This window comes from Solanum verrucosum, unplaced genomic scaffold (genome assembly GCF_900185275.1).
Source record: "Solanum verrucosum unplaced genomic scaffold, falcon-dt-bn FXZP01000009.1, whole genome shotgun sequence".
In the NCBI taxonomy this organism is placed as follows: Eukaryota; Viridiplantae; Streptophyta; class Magnoliopsida; order Solanales; family Solanaceae; genus Solanum; species Solanum verrucosum.
In genome coordinates, this window is record NW_026020231.1 from 2,965,818 (window position 1) to 2,991,019 (window position 25,202).

General features: G+C 31.7%; 3 protein-coding genes across 3 annotated transcripts; 2 read left to right on the forward strand and 1 right to left on the reverse strand.

The window, feature by feature from the left end:
- The first annotated feature begins 13,173 nt into the window (after window positions 1-13,173).
- On the forward strand, window positions 13,174-14,991 carry LOC125832261 (F-box/LRR-repeat protein 3). The gene has a single exon (XM_049511406.1). The coding sequence runs from the start codon at window positions 13,174-13,176 to the stop codon at window positions 14,830-14,832; it is 1,659 nt and encodes a 552-aa protein (XP_049367363.1). The 3' UTR covers window positions 14,833-14,991.
- A 2,116-nt stretch (window positions 14,992-17,107) lies between these two features.
- Window positions 17,108-18,640, forward strand: LOC125832262 (uncharacterized). The gene is made up of 4 exons (XM_049511407.1): window positions 17,108-17,569; window positions 17,679-17,882; window positions 17,998-18,197; window positions 18,352-18,640. Exons 1-4 carry the CDS (start codon window positions 17,108-17,110, stop codon window positions 18,638-18,640), a joined length of 1,155 nt encoding a protein of 384 aa, XP_049367364.1.
- A 231-nt stretch (window positions 18,641-18,871) lies between these two features.
- LOC125832591 (uncharacterized) lies at window positions 18,872-22,972 on the reverse strand. The gene is made up of 5 exons (XM_049511781.1): window positions 22,475-22,972; window positions 20,376-20,444; window positions 20,050-20,112; window positions 19,897-19,965; window positions 18,872-19,547 (listed from the first exon to the last, which is right to left on the reverse strand). Exons 1-5 carry the CDS (start codon window positions 22,970-22,972, stop codon window positions 19,287-19,289), a joined length of 960 nt encoding a protein of 319 aa, XP_049367738.1. The 3' UTR covers window positions 18,872-19,286.
- Window positions 22,973-25,202: the final 2,230 nt, after the last annotated feature.

Sequence of the window (25,202 nt, forward strand, 5' to 3'; positions counted from 1 at the left end):
GTGGGGTTTTGACACTATTTTGTTATGTATTGGGGATTTATTTGGGAGAAGAGAGTGTTGAGTGTGAAATTAGTGCTCACTCCATATCTTATTTATGTTAGTTAATGATTTTTGAGAGTCAAATGATTATTTTTTTCTTTTTTAAATATTTTAAAATTATCAATATTAAAATTCTTTGACAATTTATATGATATATTTTAAACAATCAATATTAAATTTCTTTGTTCAAAATTTATATGATAAAGAAACTGTCATTTTGAATTTATTTATTAATGAAATAATTTATGACCAGATAAGTGGTCAAATAATGTTTTAAACCACACATTTTAAAAGACTTTATTTTGTTTTGTTAAATTTTGTGTCAAGTCAAACAGTGTTAAAATGGAGAGAGTTGACTTAGAGCCGTTTGGATTGACTAGTTTTTAAGTTGAAAAATAAAAAGTAGGGGGGAGACCTACTTTTAATTTTTGACTTATTTTAAATCATTTTTTTATCTTGTCAAACACTCCCTAACTTATTATAAATCATTTTTGACTTATTTTAGGTTATTTTTTATATTTTTCAAACAATTCCAGAAGTCAAATACTAACTTAAAAGTGAATTTGACCAACTTTTAAGTCAACATAAGAGGGTGTTTGGGTTGGCTTAAAAGTTGGTCAAACTTACTTTTAAATCAGTTTTTTACTTTTGAAAGTATTTGACAAATATAAAAATAACTTAGAATAAATCAAAAAAATAATTTAAAATAAGTCAGAAAATGACTTACAATAAGTTAGGAAGTGTTTGAGAGGTTAAAAAATAACTTAAAATAAGTTAAAAACTAAAAGTAAGTCTCTCTTTACTTTTTATTTTTAAACTTAAAAGTCATTTAAGTTTGATTTTTTTATTTTTTACTTAAAGACTACTTTTTTAAAGTCAATCCAAACGGGTTCTTAGTACTCCCTTTGTTCCTTTTTAATTATCATAATTTTCTTTTTGAGAGTCAAATTATATGAATTTTGACTAACATTTTAAAAAATATTTTTCATCATACTGATATGGAAAAGTTGTAATTTGTAGTACACATTTAAAAAAACTTTATATTATTTTGTTAAATTTTGTGTCAAGTCAAACAGTGTTAAAGTTGAGAGAGTTGACTTAGAGAGTGTTTGAATTGACCTAAAATTTGGTCAAACCTATTTTTAAGTCGGTTTTGACTTCTGGAAGTGTTTGGCAAATATAAAAATAACTTAAAATAAATAAATAAAAAAAAGACTTAAAATTAGTTAGGAAGTGTTTGAGAAGGTTAAAAATAACTTAAAATAAGTAGGTCTCCCCATACTTTTTATTTTTAAACTTAAAAGCCATTTTAGTTTGACCTTTTATTTTTTACTTCAAAATTATTATTTTTCAAGCCAATCCAAACGGGCTCTTAGTACTCTCATAGTTTTCTTTTTGAGAGTCAAACTATATGAACTTTGACTAACATTTTAACATATATTTTTTCATCATATTGATATGAAAACGTTGTAATTTAAAGTACTTTCCATATAGTTTTTAAATATCTAAATTTTTATTTTAAAATATAGAATTAATGTAATCTAATATAGATTTGCAATTTAGTCAAGTTTACTCTCAAAAAATACAACATAAACTAAAAAGGAATGGGAAAAAAAAAGTTTTTATATAATTTTTAAATATGTAACTTTTCTATAAAAAATAATAATTTTATATTTAAATTTACGCTTATATATATAATAAAACTTAACTCTCAAACATTTGAATTGAATGCATTTGAACAAGGGAGTACATGTTTTTATATAGGTGTCATATATTATAACAATCAATCTCATTTTATGGGTAATGAATCTTTTGGAGCCAATGATATAACATTTTTAAAATTATAAGATTCAAAAGATATTTATATTTTCTTATACACACCATTTTGATCAATTGGACATAAAAGATTTTACTTGAAAGGTTTAAAATATTCAAAAGTGTTATTTTTATATTAGTAAATATTTTTATCTAATTAAACTATGAAAAGGGTAAAAAAAAATATCCCTAATTATAAAAAAAGGTTTAAAAATACCCTTTATCCATTTTTGGGTCTAAAAATACCCTTTTACTAAATTTTTTGATTTAAAAATACCATTCCAATCACTTTTTTGACTCACACATACTCTTAAAACAAACTACCTTCTCTTTATTTCGTTTTAAAAATATTTATTATTTGTCATTTTCTTATTGGATGAAATAAAAACCTCACCTCTTCTAGATTTTCACCATAGTTTATCCAAGTCAAAAGAACCTCAATTTTATTTTATTTTCTTCAAAAAAGATAATAGTTTTTTGTATTTATTGCATTTTATTTTTTAAGTTTGTTTTGGATTGATGAAGAAGGATATTGTTTTGACTTGATAAATTATATGAAAAAAAATTTAAACTTTTTTAAAAACCACTATATTAGTGTTTTGTATTTGTTGTAGGGTTTTTTTAAATTATTTTTCGGGGGTCATGAAACAAGTATATTTTTTAACTTGAATAAATTATGAAAAATAATCTTTAATTTTTTAAAAAAATATCTATATTATTTATCGAATATTTTATGTTTTTTTTTGTCTGTGTATGTTATGTGGTTCGTGTATTCATCACATGTATTTTTATTTTTATTTTTCAAATGAATTGTACAATAAAATATTTCCACGGTTAGAAAATGAAAAAAGTAAGAAATATTACTTGTGAAGCATTGCTGAAGAGGTTAAGATACTTCTACTCGAAGAAAAAAAAAACCAGCCTGAGGGTGTAGTTTATAGGTAGTGAAAATTAATTACATAATTAAATTTGATCAGAAGTGTGTTAACATACCTGATACCACCTATATGTTGGTTCTTATATTTTAGAAAATAGATTTTTTCTTATAGTTTATCCAAACTAAAATAATATGCATGCTTCATGACCCCATACAAATTATATTTTAAAAAGAAAAAACTACAACAAATAATTTTTTTTTAAAAAAAATACTTTTTTTTCATAATTTATTCAAGTCAAAATATCCTTCTTCATAACATCAAAATCAACTTTAAAAAAAAAAAGGAAAAAGAAGAGAACATTAGTTCTAAGAGTATATGTGAGCCATAAAGGTGAATAGAAGAGTATCTTTAGACCAAAATATGAATAAACAGATATTTTTATACCAACAGATGAAAGAAAAATATTTTAAAACCTTTTTCTATTATTCAAATATACTTTTAGTTTTTTTTCGATTAAACTATGACACATGAAATAGAACGGAGGAACTATTGAAGCTACCATGTGGCCCTTGGGACTAATAATTTTTATTCTACACCGACTACTAGCTTGGAAAGAAAAATCAAACCCCTCAACAACTTCTAGACTTATATATATATATATATATATATATATATATATATAATAATAAGATAAAAAACAATCTGATTTGACAATGATAGTTCATAATTGAGTACCATTCAAGATCTAAAATACTTAATCACTCACCTTTTTGGATGGATCCCACTAATATATACTATATATTATTGTACTAAGCTATAACGCACTATTATAGTTTAAACCTACATTTAATCCCTTTTCGTCTATTACATTATTTTAACTAAGAAATTATATGTACACAAGTTATGCCGATATGAATTGGGTGGACTACATTTTGAGTTTTGAGTGTAATTAATTAGATTGTACTATAGTATAAATTATGTTACTCTAATTATAGTACAATTATTCCTTGTTATTTTATTTTTTCTATTCAAATTGAAACCCTGATATTTTTGTATAATTTCCTCATTATACATTGAATTAATTTATTTTCCCAAAGTCAAATAAATATATTTTAATTATTTTCTAGTGCTGTGTGCTTTATTTAATTTATTTTTTTGCTGAGGTAAGTATTTATTGTTCACCAGTGATAATTGCAATTTGAAGAAAGACGACAATCAGCCCTACATAATCCCCACGAGAGTAACAGCCCAACAGCTGCTGACTGCTGGCAAATTAAATGTGCGCTGTGTATTACTTAACCAAACTACTACTCTAAAAATTAATAAATAAATAAATAATAAAAAATTAAATTATTTCTAATTATTATAAGTCGGGAAATAGATTGAAAATAATTAGAACTCAATATATTAAGAATAAAATATGATAAATTATTTAAATTTTTTAAAGTGTACAACAAAAAGGTGAACATTTTTTAATAGCATGAGGAGGAAGTAAATACTACACTTGGTGGGACTCAAGAGCCATTGCTTGCTTTCTCTCAAATTCGTTTACATACAATAATTAGAGCTCATAACTTAACAATAATTATCGAATCAATTTAATAGTACTACACCCGATAATTGAGGAATTATGACGGGAAAAAAAATTTAACAGTAATAACTGATGAGCAATTAAGATTGACAGCAGGAAACCTTCAACTTCTTTTGAGACAAGAAAAAGAAAACTCAATAGAATAAAACAAAAAAAAACAGAGTTGAGGGTACGCATGCTCGTCGTGTGTGGTGTTGTTATCACGCGCGTATCACTTATTTTGTCAGCTTACTACATTGGTTTGTGATAGTTTTGCATAATGGATTCAGTAAGTCAATGCATTTCTTAAGTATTATCTTAAGCTTTGATTCTACAAATTTCATAGATTAACTCAAAATTCAAATAATAGAATACCTTTTCGACAGAAAACAACAAGAAAAAGAAATTCAGGCCCACTCACACGCATTTCTGAACTACTAATATCTAATCTTCATTTTTGGCAGAGTCAAAATTTTCATGGGTTCAAAAACGAAAGAAGTACACACAAACTAACCGAAGGGATTCAACATCTACATATAGACATAAAAAATAATTTGACCCTCACAACTGTTCCAAATTTTTACTTAGTCACCAACACCCATGGGCCATGAATTTGGTTGTGTTGGGCTTCTTCTGTGCATTCCAAGATGGGCAGGGCCTATGTAATGTCTCCTCCTACAGTAGTACTACACATTCTTAATCATAAAGATTTTCCTGCAAGCTCAAGTGTTTGTTGTAGACAGTTTTTTTCCCCACAAAGTACTGTGTATAAATCCTGTTCATACGATGATAAGTAGGGATAACTCATCTCTCATGGTAGACAAAAAAAATGTTGTTAAATTAAACCTAATAAATGTATATTAACTGCTCTACTTGACAATGTTTGGAAAGAAAAGCCCATCACAGTTAGCAGTTTGAATTTCCATTTTTTTTTGGGGCAAATTTTTGCCAAACCAATTGATTGGGCCTAACACGAGCACATAGGCTGGGCCTCTCAACACAATAGTAGAGAAACAATAAGTGAAAATTTCATATATGACATATATTAGACTAATATTTTCAAGTTATAGCAATAGAATTAAACTTTCAAGTTGTAACAATAAAAAATTTCAGGTTGTAACAGTTTCTTTAAAAAAAAAGCTTTTTTTAAATAATTGTAAAAATTTGTTTTGAAAAAAATAAAAAGATAAAAAAATAAAATAATTCATTTCTGAAAAAAAAAGAAGGTAAAAAAACGGAAATAAGTGTGTTAATTAAATTTGAATTGATTGAAGATAATTACTAATTAGCATAAATTAAGGAAATTCAAACTAATTAAGAATATTTATTTTCCTTATTTCACTCTAATTTGTTAAAATTAATTAAAAATTCTGATTTCATCCATTTTCTTCTACGTTTCTCTCTCTTCGATTTTTTCCAGAAATCTTGTCACTCTCATCTAATTCATATTCGTTTTTATTCAATAATCTTTATTTTCTGGACCTCTTCTTATTAGTATTAATAAAACATGGTGGTAGATGAGATCCTTCAGGTTAGTGTTCTTTGCGATTTTTTATTTGTATTGTAATACAAACCAAACGTTCAAAAAAATTATGAACACTGATTCTGGAAATAAAAATATTTAGATTTTGTGTGTGAATAATAGTTTTAATTATGGCGTTTTTGGTATGAATATTCACTTTTGAAATTACATAAATTTGTTTGAAATTGGTATAGATTTTTGTTTGAACATTCATTTTTTTGTATGTTTCTGGTTAAAAAATTACATAAAATTTATTTGAATTTGGTATATTGGTTATACGATGTTAGTACGATTTTAGAATTATATTTGAATGAATTTCGTATACTATTTGTCTAATAAATGACAATTAATAGGTAAAAGTGGTATTATTTTGGTATTATAGTGGCATGATTCTGCTGTGATAAAGTGACGATTTATGTCATGAAATAGGTATGAAAAATGTGCATGATAATTATATGAAATTTGTATACTGATTTCAAATTTTTTGTTGTGTATAATAATTTGAATTATGGCGTTTTTAAAAAAATGTATAATGTTATATTTTGATATGAACATTGAATTTGTTCATTATTTGTCTAACGCATTTTTTTTTGGTATATTTTTGGTTTAAAAAATAGATAATTTTTTCTGGAATTTGTATGCTTATACTACCAAGCATGTATGACAATCGATAATGTTTTGGTACGATTTTTGGTTTGATTGAATTTTTTTTTTTGGCATTATATTGTAATGAATTTTGAGAATAATAATGTAATGAATTCGATATACTGTTTATTAAAGAAATGACAATTAATATTTCTAAGTTGGAATTATTTTGGTATCCTGGTGGCATGATCCTAGTATGAATAATTGATAACTTTTGGCATGAAATAAGTAAGAAATGTGTGAATAAGAATTGTATGAAATTTGTATACTGATATAACATATGTGTTTTTACTTTTGTATTTTGTAATAACATATGAAATTGTTTTAAAATAACATATGTAATTTTACTTTTGTATGAATTTTGTAAGCATAAAAATGGTATGAAATTTGTATATTGATATAACATATGTATAAAAGCTATTTGTACTTTTGTATGATATAATATTGACACAATAATTTATGATGAAACAAAAAACTATGCAATTCAAAAAGTGTCGGAGCAGAAATTATTGTCGCCTGGTTAAAAAAGAACTGTAGGGAGACCGCAACTTGTAAATGATATGCTGATGTGAAATTCAAGATGTCTAAGATTACGTGCAGTACATGTCGTCGGGAGGAACACAATAGGAAGACATGTTCAAATTACCCTTCTGAAAAAAAGACATAATTTATTTTTATTTTTATTTGGTTGTTTTATTGTGGCAAGCTCATGTTTTGATTTATTTTGTCTTTTAAGTTAATGAATTATAATTTCAGATATTTATTATGTGTATTAGTTAATCATTTGTGTATTCAGTGTTTTTCAAATGTATACTCAAAAAATAGATAATGTTTGTATGCGATTGATATTGACTGGAAAAATTAAGTTAAATCTTAGTATGAAATTGGTATACATTTGGTATCCAACTGACGTTCCAGTGGTAAAATTGAAAAAAAACATGTAATTGAGATTTCAACTGAAATAACCAACGTAAAACTAGTTAATATTGTATCCAATTTGTATAAATTTAGTATTGAATTGATATCCCATTGGAAAATTGAAAAATCAACATGTGGTTGAGATTTCAATCAAATTAGACAACCTAAACCAGTTAATGTTGTATTCAATTGGTATCTAACAGATATCCCACTTGAAAATGAAAAAAAAAAACAAAATGTAGTTGATATTTCAACCAAATTAGACAATCTAAAACAAGTTAATGTTTTATCCAATTTATATACACTTGGTATCCAACTTGAAATTTTAGAACAAAGACAAAAAATAAAAATGTATAAAATTAGTATCCAATGGGTATAAATCCAGGAAGAATAAATCTGATTGTAAAACAATGCATATTATATATTGTTGTCAGAAATTGTAGCAAAAGAAATATACATCAGCCAAAAATCAAAACATGTAATTAAAAGTCTAAACTGCAATAATTAATACAAGTTCTATATTTTCTTCTCTCTTCAATTTATATTTCGTATTCAAGTGTGATTTTTTTTTTTATCATATTTAAGCTAAAACTTAAGAAATCCTTATTAAAGATTTTATGATCTCATATTATCTAAATATATCAACAAATTTCATAATTAAATATACTTATTTCACCAACAAAACAGTATTTTAGATATAGAAAAACACACCAAAAACAAGTTCAAAACTTAAGTAAAACGGTTTTTTTCTCTAGAAATCAAGTTTTAGATTAATTAAAATAGAAAACGAAATCAAATTTTCAAAATATAGAATTCTTAATTCTAAAAAAATCAGATTAAAAAAAAACAATATCAAAATTTAAAATAAAAAAAATAATCAAGAAAAGCAAAAAAAAATAGATTAAAGAGAGAGAAAATTACATGTTAAAATATACCGTGATAAATTATTTTTGAAAAAAAAATTTATAGGCCCCAATAGTCATTAATAAATAAAAGTTATTTGAATAAGTTAAAAAATCCCTTAAAAGGTGTAATAGATAATTACAAATTGATTCTCTCTCATTAATATTATTTCTCTCACCTATTAATTATATAAAAGGAACTACAATCAATATAATTAAATAATTAATAATATAAAAAGATTAATCATTTAATAAAGTAAATTTTAATTGATTTTTAAATAAAGATAAATTTAATTGATATGTTATAACCCGTAATTAAACTGTTATAAGTAAGAGTTTTTTAAGAGTAGGTTTAAAACTCGTAATATTGCCTCTTAAATGTGTATATGGTGTGATTTTTTCAAACAATAACACTTGTTTGATTGTTTCTGGTGTATGGCTGTATCCTTATCGAATTGTAGCATCCTTCTACTCTGCAAAACACCTGCATGAGAATTAAACGTTTCTAGTAAGTTATCTCTTTTACATTCAATCTTGTTTTAGGTCAGCTCTTTGCTGAAAGAATCAAGGGTGGCACATACAACAAGACACTTCATTCAATTGCCGCATTTTCCACAGCGAACTGTCCCCTGCAAATGATCATTCATCAATCATCCCTCCAACTAATCCCACATTTGCAGTAATGTTCACGGTTCAACAACTAAATGACATTAACTCTACTCAATCATCCTGCAATAAACACAAGCTTAACCTTGATATGCCAACCTTTATAAGCGGATAGACTCCGGTCAAGTTCACATTCCATCGATACTTGTGATGCATTAATTTACTGATGTGGCGCATTTATCACTCTATGTGCCACTAACAAATATCATTTCCTCAATAACTCTATAAATCTGCATATATATGAACATCAAAACATTGTATGGAAAATGAAGGACACTTACTGAATAATTCGAGATGAAAATTAACATTGTTATTCTAAGTTTGATAGCATTGCTCTTGATTTCTTCAACCTTATTAGTGGAAGCGAGAAGTGGGATTAATGAAGAAGAGAAGAGAAGAAGCCACGGCGGCGTAGGAAGAAGTAGAAGAAGCAGTGGTGGGAGAAGATCAAGAGGAAGGTCTTCGTCATCTTCGCGTAATTGTGATCCTTTATTTTCATACCTCTTTGGAAGTTGTGGTCAATGGCCTTTCCCTCGTAACTCACAAAACAACCCATTTACGCAACCAATTTCCCCTTCTCCCTCACCTCGCCGCCCAGCTCCGCCGTTCCGTCCTCCGATTTTGCCGTCTCCTCCCCCAGTGGTTATACGGCCACCGGTTATCCCGTCTCCACCACCTCCATTAGTAATACCATCACCTCCTCCACTCGTTACGCCGTCACCTCCACCGGTTGTTTCATCTCCTCCACCGGTCGTAGTGCCATCACCGCCACCCGTAGTCGCTTCTCCGCCACCAGCTTCACCACCACCGGTCTTCCCACCTCCTCCGTTAGTTCCATCTCCGCCGCCACCTTCTCCTCCACCACCACCTTTAGTTCCTTCCCCACCTCCGCCAGAATCTCCACCATTCTTTGTCTTCCCACCACCACTAGTTGCTTCGCCACCTCCACCGGCGGAACCTGTCTTCCCTTGGTGGTCCCCTCCTGACCCAGACGACACTCCCAATTTTCCGCTATTTTCTCCTCCTCCGTTGGTACCCGATTTTCCCCTCCCAACCCCTCAACCACCAGATTTTCCACCAGAAACTCCGCTTGTGCCCATATTTTCTCCACCACAACAAGATTTCCCCCCACCTACACCACTTTTCCCCATAGTTTCTCCACCAGAACAAGATTTCCCCCCAGCTGAACCAATTGCCCCTATATTTTCTCCACCTCCAATTTTCACTCTTCCACCGCCGGAACAAAATTTACCACCAGCTACACCGCTTGTCCCTATTTTTCCGCCAGCAGATGACCAGCCAGTGATTCCCGATCAACCACCAAACAGTTTTCTGCCGTCTCCACTGATTCCTGAACAACCACCAACCAATTTTCTGCCGTCACCGGTGTTTCCTGATCAACCACCAACCAATTTCATGCCGTCACCGATGTTTCCTGATCAACCACCCGTCAATTTCCTGCCGTCACCTGTAATTCCTGATCAACCGCCAGAAACATTTCCTCCGTCACCGTTAGTTCCCGATCAAGCACCGCCAGTTGCAGTAATTCCGCCATTTGAGCTTCCGCCTCAGCCGGACTCGCCACCATTCGCCTAATAGTTAATGGTTCACGTCTTCACGATCTCCATTGAATTTGAAACCGCATGTTTTTAATTTTCCTTTAGTGCATTTTTCTTTTTCTATTTTACTTTTTCTCAATTGTAGTTAAAACCCCTAATGCTACTGTAAACGATTGCTTTTTTTATTACTACTACTATAAAGTATAATTTATTAATTACTCTATAATTAACATGATTCTTTAAGTTATCAGCTGGACTTTATCTTAAGATCAATTTACATATGCTCGTTTCACTTTGCAAATTCTGATAAGATTTAGACAATTATATATTTCAATAGAATAAAAAACTTAGATATCACTAGAAATCTATTTTGTGGTAACTTTTTTGAAATTCAATCAAATTAATCGAGTATCTTATTCTTTGTTAAATGGATTAACGGATCGACTGAGTTGCAATGAACATCAATGTCACAAAACTTTCATTAGTTAGAAATCTCATTATTGATCGAGGGAGATAAAATAAATTTTCACTAGTTAGGAACAGTGATGCCGTAAAACTTTCCGTTATTCCATAATTTTAGTTTGTTTTTTCTTTTCAAAATATTACTATCATTATCCTATATGTTAAACTAATTCTATATAATTTGGTATTTTAAAGTTTAATTTCTATATTTTGTGGTATAAATAAATTAAAAATATTATAATTTGTTTGACTTTGATTTTTATATATAATATAATTACGACTTTGATTTTTTCAAAAAACGTTTTAATTATTATCATACAAATATCCAACACAACAATAAACAACCTCTCACACAATGGGGTCTAGGGAATATAGTGTGACACCTTACCTCTACATTAGACGTAAATAGACTGTTTTCAATAGACCCCGATTCAATATAAAATTAATCTAGTAAAAGACATAATAAAAATACTTCTTGGGTAAAAGTTTCACATTGGTTAGGGAATATACTAGTAGTCTCCTTATATGGATTTGAGCAATACTTCCCTTATTAGCTAGCTTTTGAATTTGAGTTTGACCCAGATGTCATTAGGGCTAGGCGTTCAGGTCGGTTTGATTTGGTTTACAAAATTCGTAGAAATGTGAGTTGTGAGAGTGTAGTATTTAGGGGTTTCAATTTTCAGTCATGGGAGTTTCAATTTAGGATTCCGAATTGAGAATTGGGTAATTCATAAGTGTGGGAGCTACAGTGGGTTACTCCCAAATGCCAAATTGGGCCAAATTTTAATGGGCTATTGACATTGGATAGGCTGGGTTGTAAGTGGTCGTTTGGTTGGAAACTAGTTATTTCAGGATTAACTATCCTGGGATAACTTATCCCATAATGTTATATGGGATAACTTATCACATCACTATGCTATAAATTGTGGATAAGTTATCCCAAACATGTCAACCAAACAAGACATTTAAATTTTATTCCAAGACTATTTTTTTTATTGCAGGACTATTTATTCTTATCCATCACACCAAACAAGCCCTAAGTGTAGTATAGTGTTAATGTATTAAAATTCAGTTTTTTGGTTAAACCGAATTAATTTTGTTAAAAACCAAAAACCGAACTGAATAACTGAAATTTGAAAACTGAAAACCGAAACCGACCTATCAAACTGAAAAACAAAAATCGAAATTAAATTTTTTTCAGTTCGGTCAATTTTTTCGATTTGAACTGAAATATGCTCAGGCCTAGATGTCATATCTAACATGATATCAGAGGTATGTTCATCCTTGTTTAGACTTCAGAATCAAGTGTCATATCTCAACAAATACAATAGACAATAAATATTAACATAAATGACAAATAATAACATAACAACACTATAACAAAATAATACTACAAACATACTCTACGAAATATTAAATAGTCATAGAAATCGAAGAACAATAAGCCATAGGAGTAGTCCTATTTATACTAATAAAGGCAACAAGATAAACTAGTAGGGACACTCTCTTACCTACTAACTATCTATCACGTCTATAAATATTTAAAAGAAAGTACGAATTTTTTTTTTCGTTAACCAATTATACATATCCCTTTCTTCTACTACATCTCCGCCCTCTTTTCCATCCCTCTTTTACCCCTTTACACATCAACCCATCCGACATCTTAAGATATTTCATTTATTTATAAACTAAAATTGTTCAATTGAAAAATTATTTAGTGATGGAGAAGTTTGCATAATTTTTCAAAAATTGTGAAATTTTAATATTTATGAGGAAAAAATATAAACTACATGTCAAAATAAAATTCAATTTCAAAACAGGCACTTTAAAATAAGATGGGAGCTATTTCTTTGTAGATCTGAAATTTAAATTTTGAAATGGACAAAATCAAAAAGTTCTTGGATTGGTTTATCAATAACGAAAAGATAAAGACCCACTTCAACAATTTGTTAAAAGTAGAGTTGCCTCAATCCAAAATTCACTTGTAAAGTACACTGAATTCCAAAATTCGCCAGAACAGAATTCGTAACTGAATTCCGAATTCTCTCTCGATATCCGAGTCAGTTTCATTTGTATGCAAACTTTTAGCCCTAATTAGCTAAAATCAATGGCGAATCGGTGCAAGGATTTGCCGGTAGAATGCTGGGAACTGATATTCAGTCGTCTTCATCACAAATCCGACTTGGAGTCGTTTTCTATGGTGTCCAAACAGTTCCTTGCTCTCACTAATCGTCTGCGCATCGGTTTATCGGTGATCGATTCGACTCTGCTCACCCACGGTACCATATCTAAACTCATTCATCGATTTTCAAATCTTAAATCTATTGATCTTAGTAATTTCAGTGGTGACCTTGATCCTGTGCTTGTTGATCTTGCTAATTCCGTTTCGTATACATCCAATCTCGAACAACTTGATATCTCGAATCATAAGAAATTACCGTTTAAGGGTTTGAAGGAATTAGGGCGGAAATTAAAGGGTTTGAGGGTTTTGGCATGTAGCAATCTAACTCTTTTGCGTGATTCTGATTTGTATGTTATTGCTGAGTTGTTTCCGTTTTTGGAAGAGTTGGACATTAGCTATCCGAGTACAGATTATGTTTTGGATTCTGTGGATATTGCATCAGAGGCTAGTAATTTGGCTGTGACTGATTCTGGAGTTGAGGTTTTGTCTGTGAATATGAGTAATTTGCGTAAGATCAATGTTTCTGGGAATCATTTGATTACTGATAGGTCGCTTGTTGCGCTTTCTATGAATTGTTTGAATTTGGAAGGCCTTGAGATGGATGATTGCCCTTTTATTACCTTAAAAGGGATCCTTTCTATACTGCGTACTTGTGCTGCTTTGAGTTGGATTTCAGTGTCTGAGATTCACATTGCTCAATCAAGTTCTGGTTTTGAATGTTTGGCTACTTCTAGCCGAACTTTACAGAAACTAGAGGTTTCCAATTCGATTATCACGGATGAATTCCTCTTCATGGTGGCCAATGCTTCTCTCCCTCTAAATACACTTACACTTTGTTGGTGTACAGATTTCACATATTCTGGTATCTCTAAGTTGTTGTGTGCATACCAGTCTCTGAAGTATTTATCATTGGTTCAAGTAGATTTTTTGACTGATGAGTGTATGGATGATTTATCCCAATATCTACGATGTCTTGTTACCATTGATCTCAGTGGTTGTATGAGATTGACCAATTTGACGTTCTACGCACTTGCAAGAAACTGTCCTTCACTAAAGGAAATTTATATGGAAAATACTGGTTTTGGGACGAAGCATTGTTTTCATGATGATGTAAAGAACCCGAGAATCAGGTCTGTTAATTTGGCAACTAACCATTACCTAGATGATGACTCTCTCATGAATGTTGCTTTGATGTGCCCCAACATGGACTTTCTTGATGTGATATCATGTACTAGCCTTACAGAGGCAGGTATTATTGGTGTTCTCGAGGTGTGTAATCAGATAAGGGATTTGCAACTTGATAACTGTTCAGGGATTAAACATATTGGAAAAGGTGCAGAATTGCCTAGTCTTGAGGTAATAAGTGCAGCTGGTTCAGCATTAAATGATGAAGGTCTGGTCATGATCGGAAGCAGATGTTCTCGACTGCTGAAATTAAACTTGGAGAACTGTAAAGGAGTGACAGCAGAGGGCTTACATGCATTGGTGAAGAATTGTAGATCATTGAGAGAGATAAACTTGAAGAAGTGTCCTCAAGTTAGTATCAATTCTCTGAATAATTTGGTGTTTTCGTCTTCATCGCTAAGGAGAGTTATTCCGCCCTGTTGCTCTGCTTTTACTGATAGCTTGAGGGGATTTTACTTGCACCATGGATGTCGAGTGTACTCAGGCTAGTTTTTGTCTGGTGTATGTAGCACATATTATGCATTGTGTCTCTTTGATTTCAAACATTTAGACTGTGTCAATCGTGTCATAGAACTAGTCCAGTTTTTCTTATCTGTTGTAAATTTTGATGAAAATTTATTTAGACTCTGCAGTCTGCCATTATCTGTTCACATTTGTTTCACAGCTGCACGCTGCAATCATACCCCCCTCCCTTACTCATCCTGCATTTTCCAGTTTTTCTCGTTCTTATTAACCAGATGTTGAGTTCTCCTGTATTAGTTGAAAGTTGAACCACTGTAGGTGGAAACAGAGGAGCAACATCACGTTGGATGTTCTTATTTAGAGTATACTCTTATGATTAAGTTTTGATTCTTCAGATTATTTCTGGGATTAGATATGGTTTCCAAATATCGTTGTGTAATTATAAGATTAGATATGATTTGATACAAGCATGTATAAATAGGTTCTTTATAATTCACCTTCGCCATTTTACTGTAAACTGACTACAAACCCATAACCTTATTCATTCTGCCAACTTTTTCTTTCTCTTCAAAAATCCAATTTAGTTTCTAGCTTCTGCCATTTTTGATTCGTTGCTCAATCCAATTCTTTCTCCATCTTCTTCTTCCTCCCTACTCCTTGCCTCTACCAGTGTTTCTACTTATGTTAAACATTGAAAGATTGGTAACAAGTGTGTGTTTATTAATGCCCTTACGTTGATGGCTCTTCCCTCTCCCCTCTCACTGCTTCAAATACTCCTGATCCTACTGTCGTTGATCAATAGTTTTATCTTGGTATATATAAAACCATTGTTTTGTTAATATTCTTTTGTACACAGTTAGAAGCAAATCAATTGTTACTTGGTATTAAATTTAAGACCGAATGACATTGTGGAATATGTAAGATAAAATTATTGACCGGACCAATTAGTATTTAAATTTGAAATGGACTGAATCAAATCAATTCCGTTAGTTCTTGGCTGGCCACTGATATGAACATATCACATATGCATCGTTTTTTTTTTTGGTAAATACATATGCATAATTTTAATCAGCAAATAACTACATTAAAAGAGTCACTACTGTTGCGCTCATTTCTTATTTTCCTTAATGGCCTGAAATTGGAACCATAATATTGAACTTCAGACATAAGCATTAAAGTTTTGTCTACATAAATCGATCTTGGGGACACATGACAGATTGTCTCTGAAGTTTGAACTATCTAAACTTCAGGTCACTAAAGCTCAAACTCTAAAGCTTGAATTGAAAAAATTAAAGACATTGTGCCACGAAGTTGTGTACTTGAAAATTTTGAACTTAAGACACAATATCCTTGATTTGATCACAAAAAGTTGGAACTTAAGACGCGCAATCTTGAATTTTTTAACTGAACTAAAGACAGTGTCTTGATGTCTTAAATAGGAAAATTGAAGCGTCTTAACTGAAGAATTGAACTCCTATGACAAATTATCTTAAAGTTTGAGGAAGCGGAGAAGGAGAAGAAGAAGCGACAGCTAAACAAACGTCTTTAAAGCTTCATGTATTATTTTATGTGAAACTAAAGATTGAATAACGATTCAGGAAATAACGAATCAATTTATGTATTATTTTACGCTAAATAAAAGATTGAATAATCATGCAGACATTATTATACATAGATAAAAACTACTACTTAAGTAACAAATTTACTCCCTATCACTCCACGCATACTTTGATTCAAGTGCTTTCACGTGCCAATTATATTCTTGCCTTGCCTCGCCTCATTTTTAAAGAACAAAACATTATAACTAAATACTCATTTCGATCACTTTTAATTGTCATGCTGCGTTTTTCGAAAGTCAATTTGACTAATTTTTAAAGTGAAATTAGATTATATCAATTCGATATTTTAAACAAAAAATTAGATATTCCAAAATTATACGAAAGAGATAAAAAATCATAAAATGTTAATCAAAGCTCTTATCGTTTGACTGTAAAAATAAACATAACAATTAAAAATAAACAAAAAAAAATAGTATAGTTATAAGTTCTAATACAACAAAACAGAACTTCCGAACAAATAATTCATGTATTATAATCTCTTCATTATCTATTTATGCATAGCTAATAAGTCATGTATAATTAAAAATTACCAACAAACAAATCGAAATGAACCAAGGAATATATTAGCCTTTTCTTTATTGAATTTAATCGTGGCTCCAATATGATCACGGGACACCGGAGGCAAAGAGCAACTGCGAAAGAGTGCAAATATTTTCCTGAAGAATGTTGGGAACTAATATTCAATGGTCTCTATCACCAATGGTCTACGACTCCATTTGTCTGTAATACATCACGGTACATTATCTAAACTCATTCACCGATTTCCTCATCTTAATTCCATTGATCTGAGCAATTTCGATGGTGATCTTGAGCTTATTCTCTTTACTATTGCCAAGTATGTACCCAATCTAGTACGACTTGACTTGTCTAAACACAGTTTTTTACCCATAGAGGGGTTGAAGGAATTGGGGCGTAAATTAAATGGTTTGAAATGCAGAAATCTCACATCAATTAGAGACTCTTGTTTGTATGTTATAGCAGAGTCGTTTCAGTTTTTGGAAGAGCTAGACATTAGGTATCCAAGAAACCCTAGTTTTCTAAATCGTCACGAATTGTTTGTGACTGATTCTGGGATTGAGGTTTTATCTGTTAATTTGAGTAAGATTAATGTTTCTGGGAATTCAGGGATTAGTGATCGGTCTATGGTTGCTCTGTATAGGAATTGTTTGAATTTACAATGCATTAGGGAGGAAGTAACTTTGAAAGGGATCTTTTCTATAGAGCGTGCTTGTGCTGCTTTGAGTTCGATTTCAGTGTCCAATATTCCAAACATTGGATGCTTTAAGGACACTTGAAGTTTCTGAACCATGTATGGAAGTTTATTGGAAACTTAAAGTTTCTGACTTCACTATTTCGGATGAATTCCTTTTCTTGGTAGCCAAAACTTCTCTCCCTCTGCAGAGGTTTTCGCTTTGTAGGTGTGGAAATGTCACATTATCCTTGTATCTCTTTGTTTCTGTATGCATATCAGACACTTAAAGAGCTTATTTCTGATTGATGTAAATTTATTGACTGATGAGTCTATGAATGATTTATCCCAATATCTACAATCTCTTGTTACCATTAATCTCAGCTATTGCATGTATTGAATTTGACCATTTCCACCTTCTTCACGCTTGCAAGAAATTGTCCTTCATTAGAAACAGTTAAATTGGACCATATTATTGGTTGCGAGATGATAGATCTTAATGATACTGATTTGGGGGAGAAAGATTATTTTCATAATGGTGTGAAGAACACGAGAATCAAGACTGTTAGTTTGAAATTTGCATCGTACCTGAATGATGGACTCTCTCACAAAAGCTGCTTTAATGTTCCCCAACATGGAGACTCTTGATATGTACAGTAGCAGGGTTACAGAGGCGTGAATTGCTTCTGCTTTTGAGGTGTGCTGGAACTTGGATTTTTGTGGTTGTTCATTGATTAGACATATAGGAATAGGCGCTGAACTGCCTAATCTTCGGGCAGCATTAAGTGATGAAGGCCTGGCCATGATTGGTAGCCGATGTCCTCCCCTATTGAAGTTGAACTTGGAAGACTGTAAAGGAGTGACAGCAGAAAATTGTACATCATTGAGAGAGATAAACTTGAAGAGATGTCATCAAGTCTCTGCCTCTTCGTATAGTGTGCTTTCGTCTTCATCACTGAAGCCAGTTTTTCCTCCCAGTTGTAATGATCTTTATAACGGCTTGAGGGGATTTTCCTTGCACAATTGAGGGAATTGCAGATTTATTTTTGTAATACAGAACAGAATATAGAGATAAAATGCTATCATTTTTTATTAAAGTTCCACCAAGCTTCAGAACAAAGTTGGAGTGACACGATATTAAACATGTAGATAAACACATCCTTTCACCTCATTATTTTAAAAAATAAGCCTCAGTTGGCTTGAAGTGGTCTGAAAATATATGCAGACAAATAATGTAATATGCAAGTGTATGCATCAATTGAGAAAAGAGAGTTATGGTATTCAAGTAATGTGATCAACTGATATATAAAATAGTTACATCTTTATCTGTAGATATTTCCAGAGAAAAACTATGAAGGAATGAGGGTTGGCCCCAAAGAATCGGACACTGAAGAAACCTGTCAGGAAAAAAAAATGTCTACTGCAACTAGTAAGTTAGGATCTCTAACCTATGGTTGACATCTTCTCAAAGAAATATCACAGATCCTAACTACCCTCAGTACCTTCATGACTAAAAATCCACTTTGGCAGCTTCTGTGTGACAAGTGGTGAAGGAAAGAAAGTCCTGACTTACTACTGAATCCATAATTCATCCTATAACAGGGTTAGCCCTTACTAGTTTATACTTGTCTTTCTGTGTTGGAGGATCCCCTGTTATGCAGAAGTATTTCAGTTCACCCCCAGAGAATGTCAGAGCCAGAATCCTCGCCAAATGGAATATTGAGGTCTGGGAGTACAAATTTGGACTCCAAAGCTGCGAAATCTTGCTGCTTTTCCAGAGATGATGGCGATACTGCAACCTTGTTTGCAACTTTTTCCAGTAAGATGGGAATGGCTGGATAGCTTGGTAGAACCTCTTGCTGATACTGACCCGAACTCCCATCATATGAAACAGTTGTACCTCTTTCATTTGCCTGCTGAGGGAGCACATCAAGCTGGAGAAAAGGACATTAAGTTAGTATACAGTTTCTATACCTCCGTTCTTTCTTGATCTGTAGTCGAGAAAAAGTAGGTAAAGCTTGCTTATTCGTAGTTTCAAGTGGCAGTCTTATGTTCTTGGTGAGGGTTGAAAAACTACTTAGGGAATTCATCAAGAAAATACATCCACATGCTAATTATTCGCGCTAACCATTAAGTGATCTTGATTCACTAGCAAAGATAAAATCAGTCTACAAAGACAGTTGTGCAAGAATATTAAGGTTGCCTATGATTAAAAAAGAAAAAAAGCAACAGGTATCATACAGTATAAAATAGACCAGCCAGCCAAATAGATAATCATATTACCTTCATTCTTTTCAGTTTTTGATTTGTATCCCTCTGATTCTCCACGCTAGCGCGTAGTAAAGCCACTTCCTGCATAAAGAGTGGTGTTAATTGAGGAACTTATAATACAATCAAACTATAAGTATAACTACTCACAATAGCCAAGAAGAATACCTTCTTCAATTGCTTTCTTTCCTTAATTAGCAAGATCTCATCCATTTTCAGCTCAGCCAATGTCTGCTCATCACAGACGGGATAAAAAGGAAAAATGAAAAAGTGACTTAGTAGTCCTGGAATAATGAAAATAGAACATTTTACGTCGCAGGGTCACGCACTTAGTAAAAAATCAAAGTAAAGTGATGAAGCAATGGGTCTTCCTTCAAACTTCAAACTACAAACTACTTTGCATTTACAAATGTTACACTTAAGATGAACTATTCTATCTCAATTCCTAAAAGCAAAATGGGCTATATATAACTTAGTGGAGGGTAAAAACAAACCTTTTTCTTTCTTGACCTTTTGCTGGTGGTAGCATCACTAGTACCATTAACCTGAGAGTCCAGCAAAATCTGCAGATAATGATATGTCCAATCAAAAGCGCGCTCGCTTTCAAGAAAATAGTGTATAATAATTCATTGCAAAGAGAGAGTATATATTAAAGGCATGTCGATATATCTGCATACATATTTAGCACACTACAGTGTGTTCAAAGCATTAATCACAATGTAAGCCAAAAAATATATGGGACACAATCTGCGACCAACATGTCCTCCTTATCCAAACACCAAAGAAAGTTATATGGTCGACAATTTTCTTAGACAAGTAAGAGAAGTAGGGACAGTAAAACTTGTTAATAAGCCAGAGACAGATATAAAATGAAGTTTCCTTTAACAACAATACACCTATTTTGTCGTAGATAATAACCCCTAGGACACCTTTTTAACACATGCAATTCTGCTAAACCCCTCCATTTAAAAAACACTTCTTTGACTAAACACTTTCACTTATACAGCTGCCACTTCTTGATTAGCTCGCCGAGGAGTACTAACAACAAGAAGCTGCCAAGCGATAGGTATTACACTGTTTTTTATTATTTATTTTTTACCGTGATTTCCAGATCAGCTTTCGTGCAACTTGACTAATTTCATGATAGTCCCAACTTTTTTGACCGTGACAGAATCTGAAGTAATTTTGTTACTGAGTACGAAAAAAACAGGTGTGTATAGAAGCTGCACATATTCTAAATTTCTAACAATCACTGATATTTGACTACGTACGGTTGTGGGGTGCCCCAAAATATTCCTTTTCATTTGCTGTCAACCAAATGTCGTTTAGATTGTGGGTATGAATAAAACGACAAAGCTTAAATTCAAGATTCTGACTCTGAACCCACAGTTTAAGCTATCTCTACATCCTACCACACTTTATAATTCCTCTCAATTTTCCACGTTTACAAAAAGTTAAAAAAAAATTTACTCCACCAAACTGCTTAACCACTAACAAACACTACCACCAAACTGAACGCAGACCTATTTGCCACGAACACACGCCATCCTCTTTAGTCTTTACTCATTATCAAAATTTCAAACTAAAATGTTTAAATTGACGTAAATGCCCCAACTAATTATAGCTAAAGACACAAAAAAAAAGTAAGTAGATAGACTAAAAAGTGAGGACAAAAAGGGGTTTGACTAATGGAGGAGTTGGCTTATTTTGCAATTCAGTACCAAATCCAATGGTTCAAAAGTGAACCGACCCCGACAAATACTGGAGACATTTTATTAGTCACTTCATCAGGTCGGCCAAATTGACTCAATTGCCCTTAAGATAGGGCTAAGGGCATAAATTTTGAATCAGATTTTAAAATTTTATCTTCGAAATATTATCACGAAATTAAAGGGTGTTTGGGTAATTTGGAAGTAGAAATTGTGACACGGAGACGCCACAAAATAATGGGGAGATTCGGGTGGTGAGAGAAAAACGTGAAGAGTCATTCAATCTTGTGCGTCTGACAACATACGTTGAAAGTAAAGTTCACCACTTTTCTCATCCTTGTAAATATTCATTTAATAGTAACTTTAATAAAGATAAGTTAACATTAAATTGGAATATGGGGAAATTGGAAAGTCCGGAGATTTATATATGGTAAGGGGTACTTTGGTCAACACGCGGAGAATAAAACGGAGCCACCAACGACGACCGCCGTTTACTCACCGGAGACCTACGGAACTGAAGCTAATCCGATAAGTGAGTTTGTTATTTTATTAACTGAAAAAACAGAGACAGGTGATGAAACCAATGAAAACCATTGCTATATCTATTTGCTTCCAATGGACGCTTTTGAAACTAAAAATAAAATAAAATCCTAATTTCTGAAAGAGTCACGAGGAACGAATCGAATGACACACGCGACTCAAATGAAGAGACTGACGTCAACTAATTAACAACTCGCCATAACCACCACACACCAGATAAATTAACACAGAATCCGCCGTTCACTGTAAACGATACACACGATCGACAAACCAATAGTCGTACACGAAAAGCACGCACATCGAGTGAGAGAGAGAAGAAGAAGAAGAGGAACAAACATCCAAACCTTAGATCTCGTGCTGCTTGGAGTTTTGTATAGCGGATGAGGAGATCCGCTAGACTCTTCACAGCCACCATCAACGGCGCCACCACTACCTCCGCCACCTCCACAACTAACAGATGTGGCGCCACTCCATGACAAAGGAGTAGTAGGACTAGCACGTGGAGCCGCCTTCTTAGCATTAACAGAAACTGGTTTAGACCTGCTCCGACGCACAGACCACTCAAGCGGTGAACCTGCCCTCTTCGACTTAGCCGGAATCGGAGATGGAGATGGATTGGCATGGCTGAGACGCAAGAGTAATTCAGCAACGACAGAGTCATCCATGATTGCCGATTGAATCCACTCTTTTTCAGGCATGACGGCGATTTTTGTTGAATGGAAAGGGTAGGAAGAGGTTGGAAAAGGAAAAAGTGTAAGGAAGATGAGAGAGGAATGAAATGAGATTGTGGGGATAGTGGTGGCAAAGGCAAATAAAAATCGGAAAAAAAAGTGTAGCTGCATTAATTTATATATTATTATAAATGGCCAGGATGCCATGAAGTGGCTATATATACACACACATACACATTATCGAAGTGCGTGGATGTCTCTTAATACTTATGTGTATACAACTGTAGCTTCGAATTCAGAATTTTAAATTTTTAAGTAGTATATATCATGTTAGTAGCTTCGATCTGAATTAGTTAAAATATATATATAATAGAAATATAAAGTTTGAATTTAAACTATCGAGTTCAGTTGAATTCGTATATTGACTTTTAGCTCAATTATTGTACAGATGAAGTGAAAATTTGAAGTTTATTGATACTCCCTCCGTCCTTATTTAGTTGTCCATATTTTCTCTTTTAGTTGTCCGTATTTAGTTGTTCATTTTAATAAATCAAGAAAGGACAATAAATTTTTTTCTATTATACCATTATTTAAACAAAGTTATCATAAATAAAGTAAATAAACTTATGAACTTCCCAGCATTAATTAGTTATCTTGAGTGAATTTATTTTGAAATTATAAATTATACTATAATGGTAAAATTGTAACTTCACTATGCTAATTATTGTTGCCTTAATATGTGTGTCATTTCTAAAGTGGACAACTAAATAGGGACGGAGGGAGTATCAAATTTTAGTTTGTTGCTTTTTTAGTCAATGCGATCTCCCTAATAATTTACATGTATTTACTGAACTGAAACAAATATAAAATTTAAGCTAAAGTTAATCAATTTATTCAAATTTATCTGCGCAGGGAGGCTCAAGAGCTGGTTAAGAAAGACGATAAGTGACAACGAAGGGTGATAAACATCATTTATGGCACGCGTAGTAATAACAGAATTTTGAAATCGAAACTAATGGTAACTTAAACCTGTTATTTTCGCGCCTCGTTTGGCAGCATTGTACATACTATAACTGAAATTATATTTTATCTAACACTTAATTAAATTCATGTGCTTGTTATTTATATTCTGATCTCTCCCCTGATTATCTATTTCATTGATATAAAAAAGAATTAGAAAATTATTTTTCACGTGATATATAAAAAGATATCCCAATTCTATTAGTTTTAATTATTTTTTAAGTTTACCAATCATTAATGCTTCTAAAATTAGTTATAAATATTTTTAAGTGATTTTAATATGTAAAAATATGTTTATCGTTAGTTAAGTATTATGTTTTTCATTTCAAAATAGGTGTTGCATTAATCATTTTGTATCCGCTAAAATATATTAAGTATAGATAAAGTACAATTTACTATATTATCATTGTTTTTTACTTCAACCGATATATTCCGCTTTCATCCTTATTAAAAGTAGATGGTCCAAAATAATAATAATTTTAAAAAATTAAAGATATAATTATTTACTTGTTTTCATCTTTATCCTTAGTTATAAACATAGAAAACAATTAATATGGCTTAAAGAGAAAAACATCAAATAAAGAATAGTAAACAATAAGGATAATCGATCAAATTGGTCAAAATTATCCTTTAATTAATATTTTTCCTAAAAAGTATGTCAAACAAAACATGACAAATACAATGAATTGGAGAGTTTAAATATTTCTTCATTGACCACTATTAGAAAAATACGTATAAATGTGAATATATAATTAAAAATATTGTTTTACTTTTTACCCTCTTATATTTTCAAACAATATTTATTTTGAGACGGATGGATATGAATATCTATACATGGAATTAATGTAAATGTCGAGATGTCAATTGACACACACTTTTGTGTTGGTGTTGAATAGAAGGCAACAATTAGAAATGAGATTACACTTTATTTTTCTCTTTTCTTTTTTTTTCTTCTTAATTTAATTTAGAGGTCCGTATGATGGGACCCACAAATTGAAACGTGGCATTAAGCAGCTGGTTTTGATGATCACGCGCTTGATGGACGAGAGTGGTTGAGAAATTAAAAAAGAGGATGGGAGAATGGTGATGTTGTCTGTTTGAGAGTTGAGTGTGGGGACCTAATTGGCTTGTTTTATGCTGACATTAAGCCGCATATGACACTCTTCTTATACATTCAATCTTCTATCCAATCAAAAACTTACATTATCATATGTTTTCTTTAGTTTTAAGTTTTGAGTTTTTACTTGTTTTTGAACTAATAATGTGAAAAATATTTGAAGTTTTAGAGAGATAAGAAGCGGCGTTTGAATATGATTTGAAATTAAGCTGATTTAGAGTATGTATTTTTGAATCGTGTTGGATGATTATTTATTATTTGACT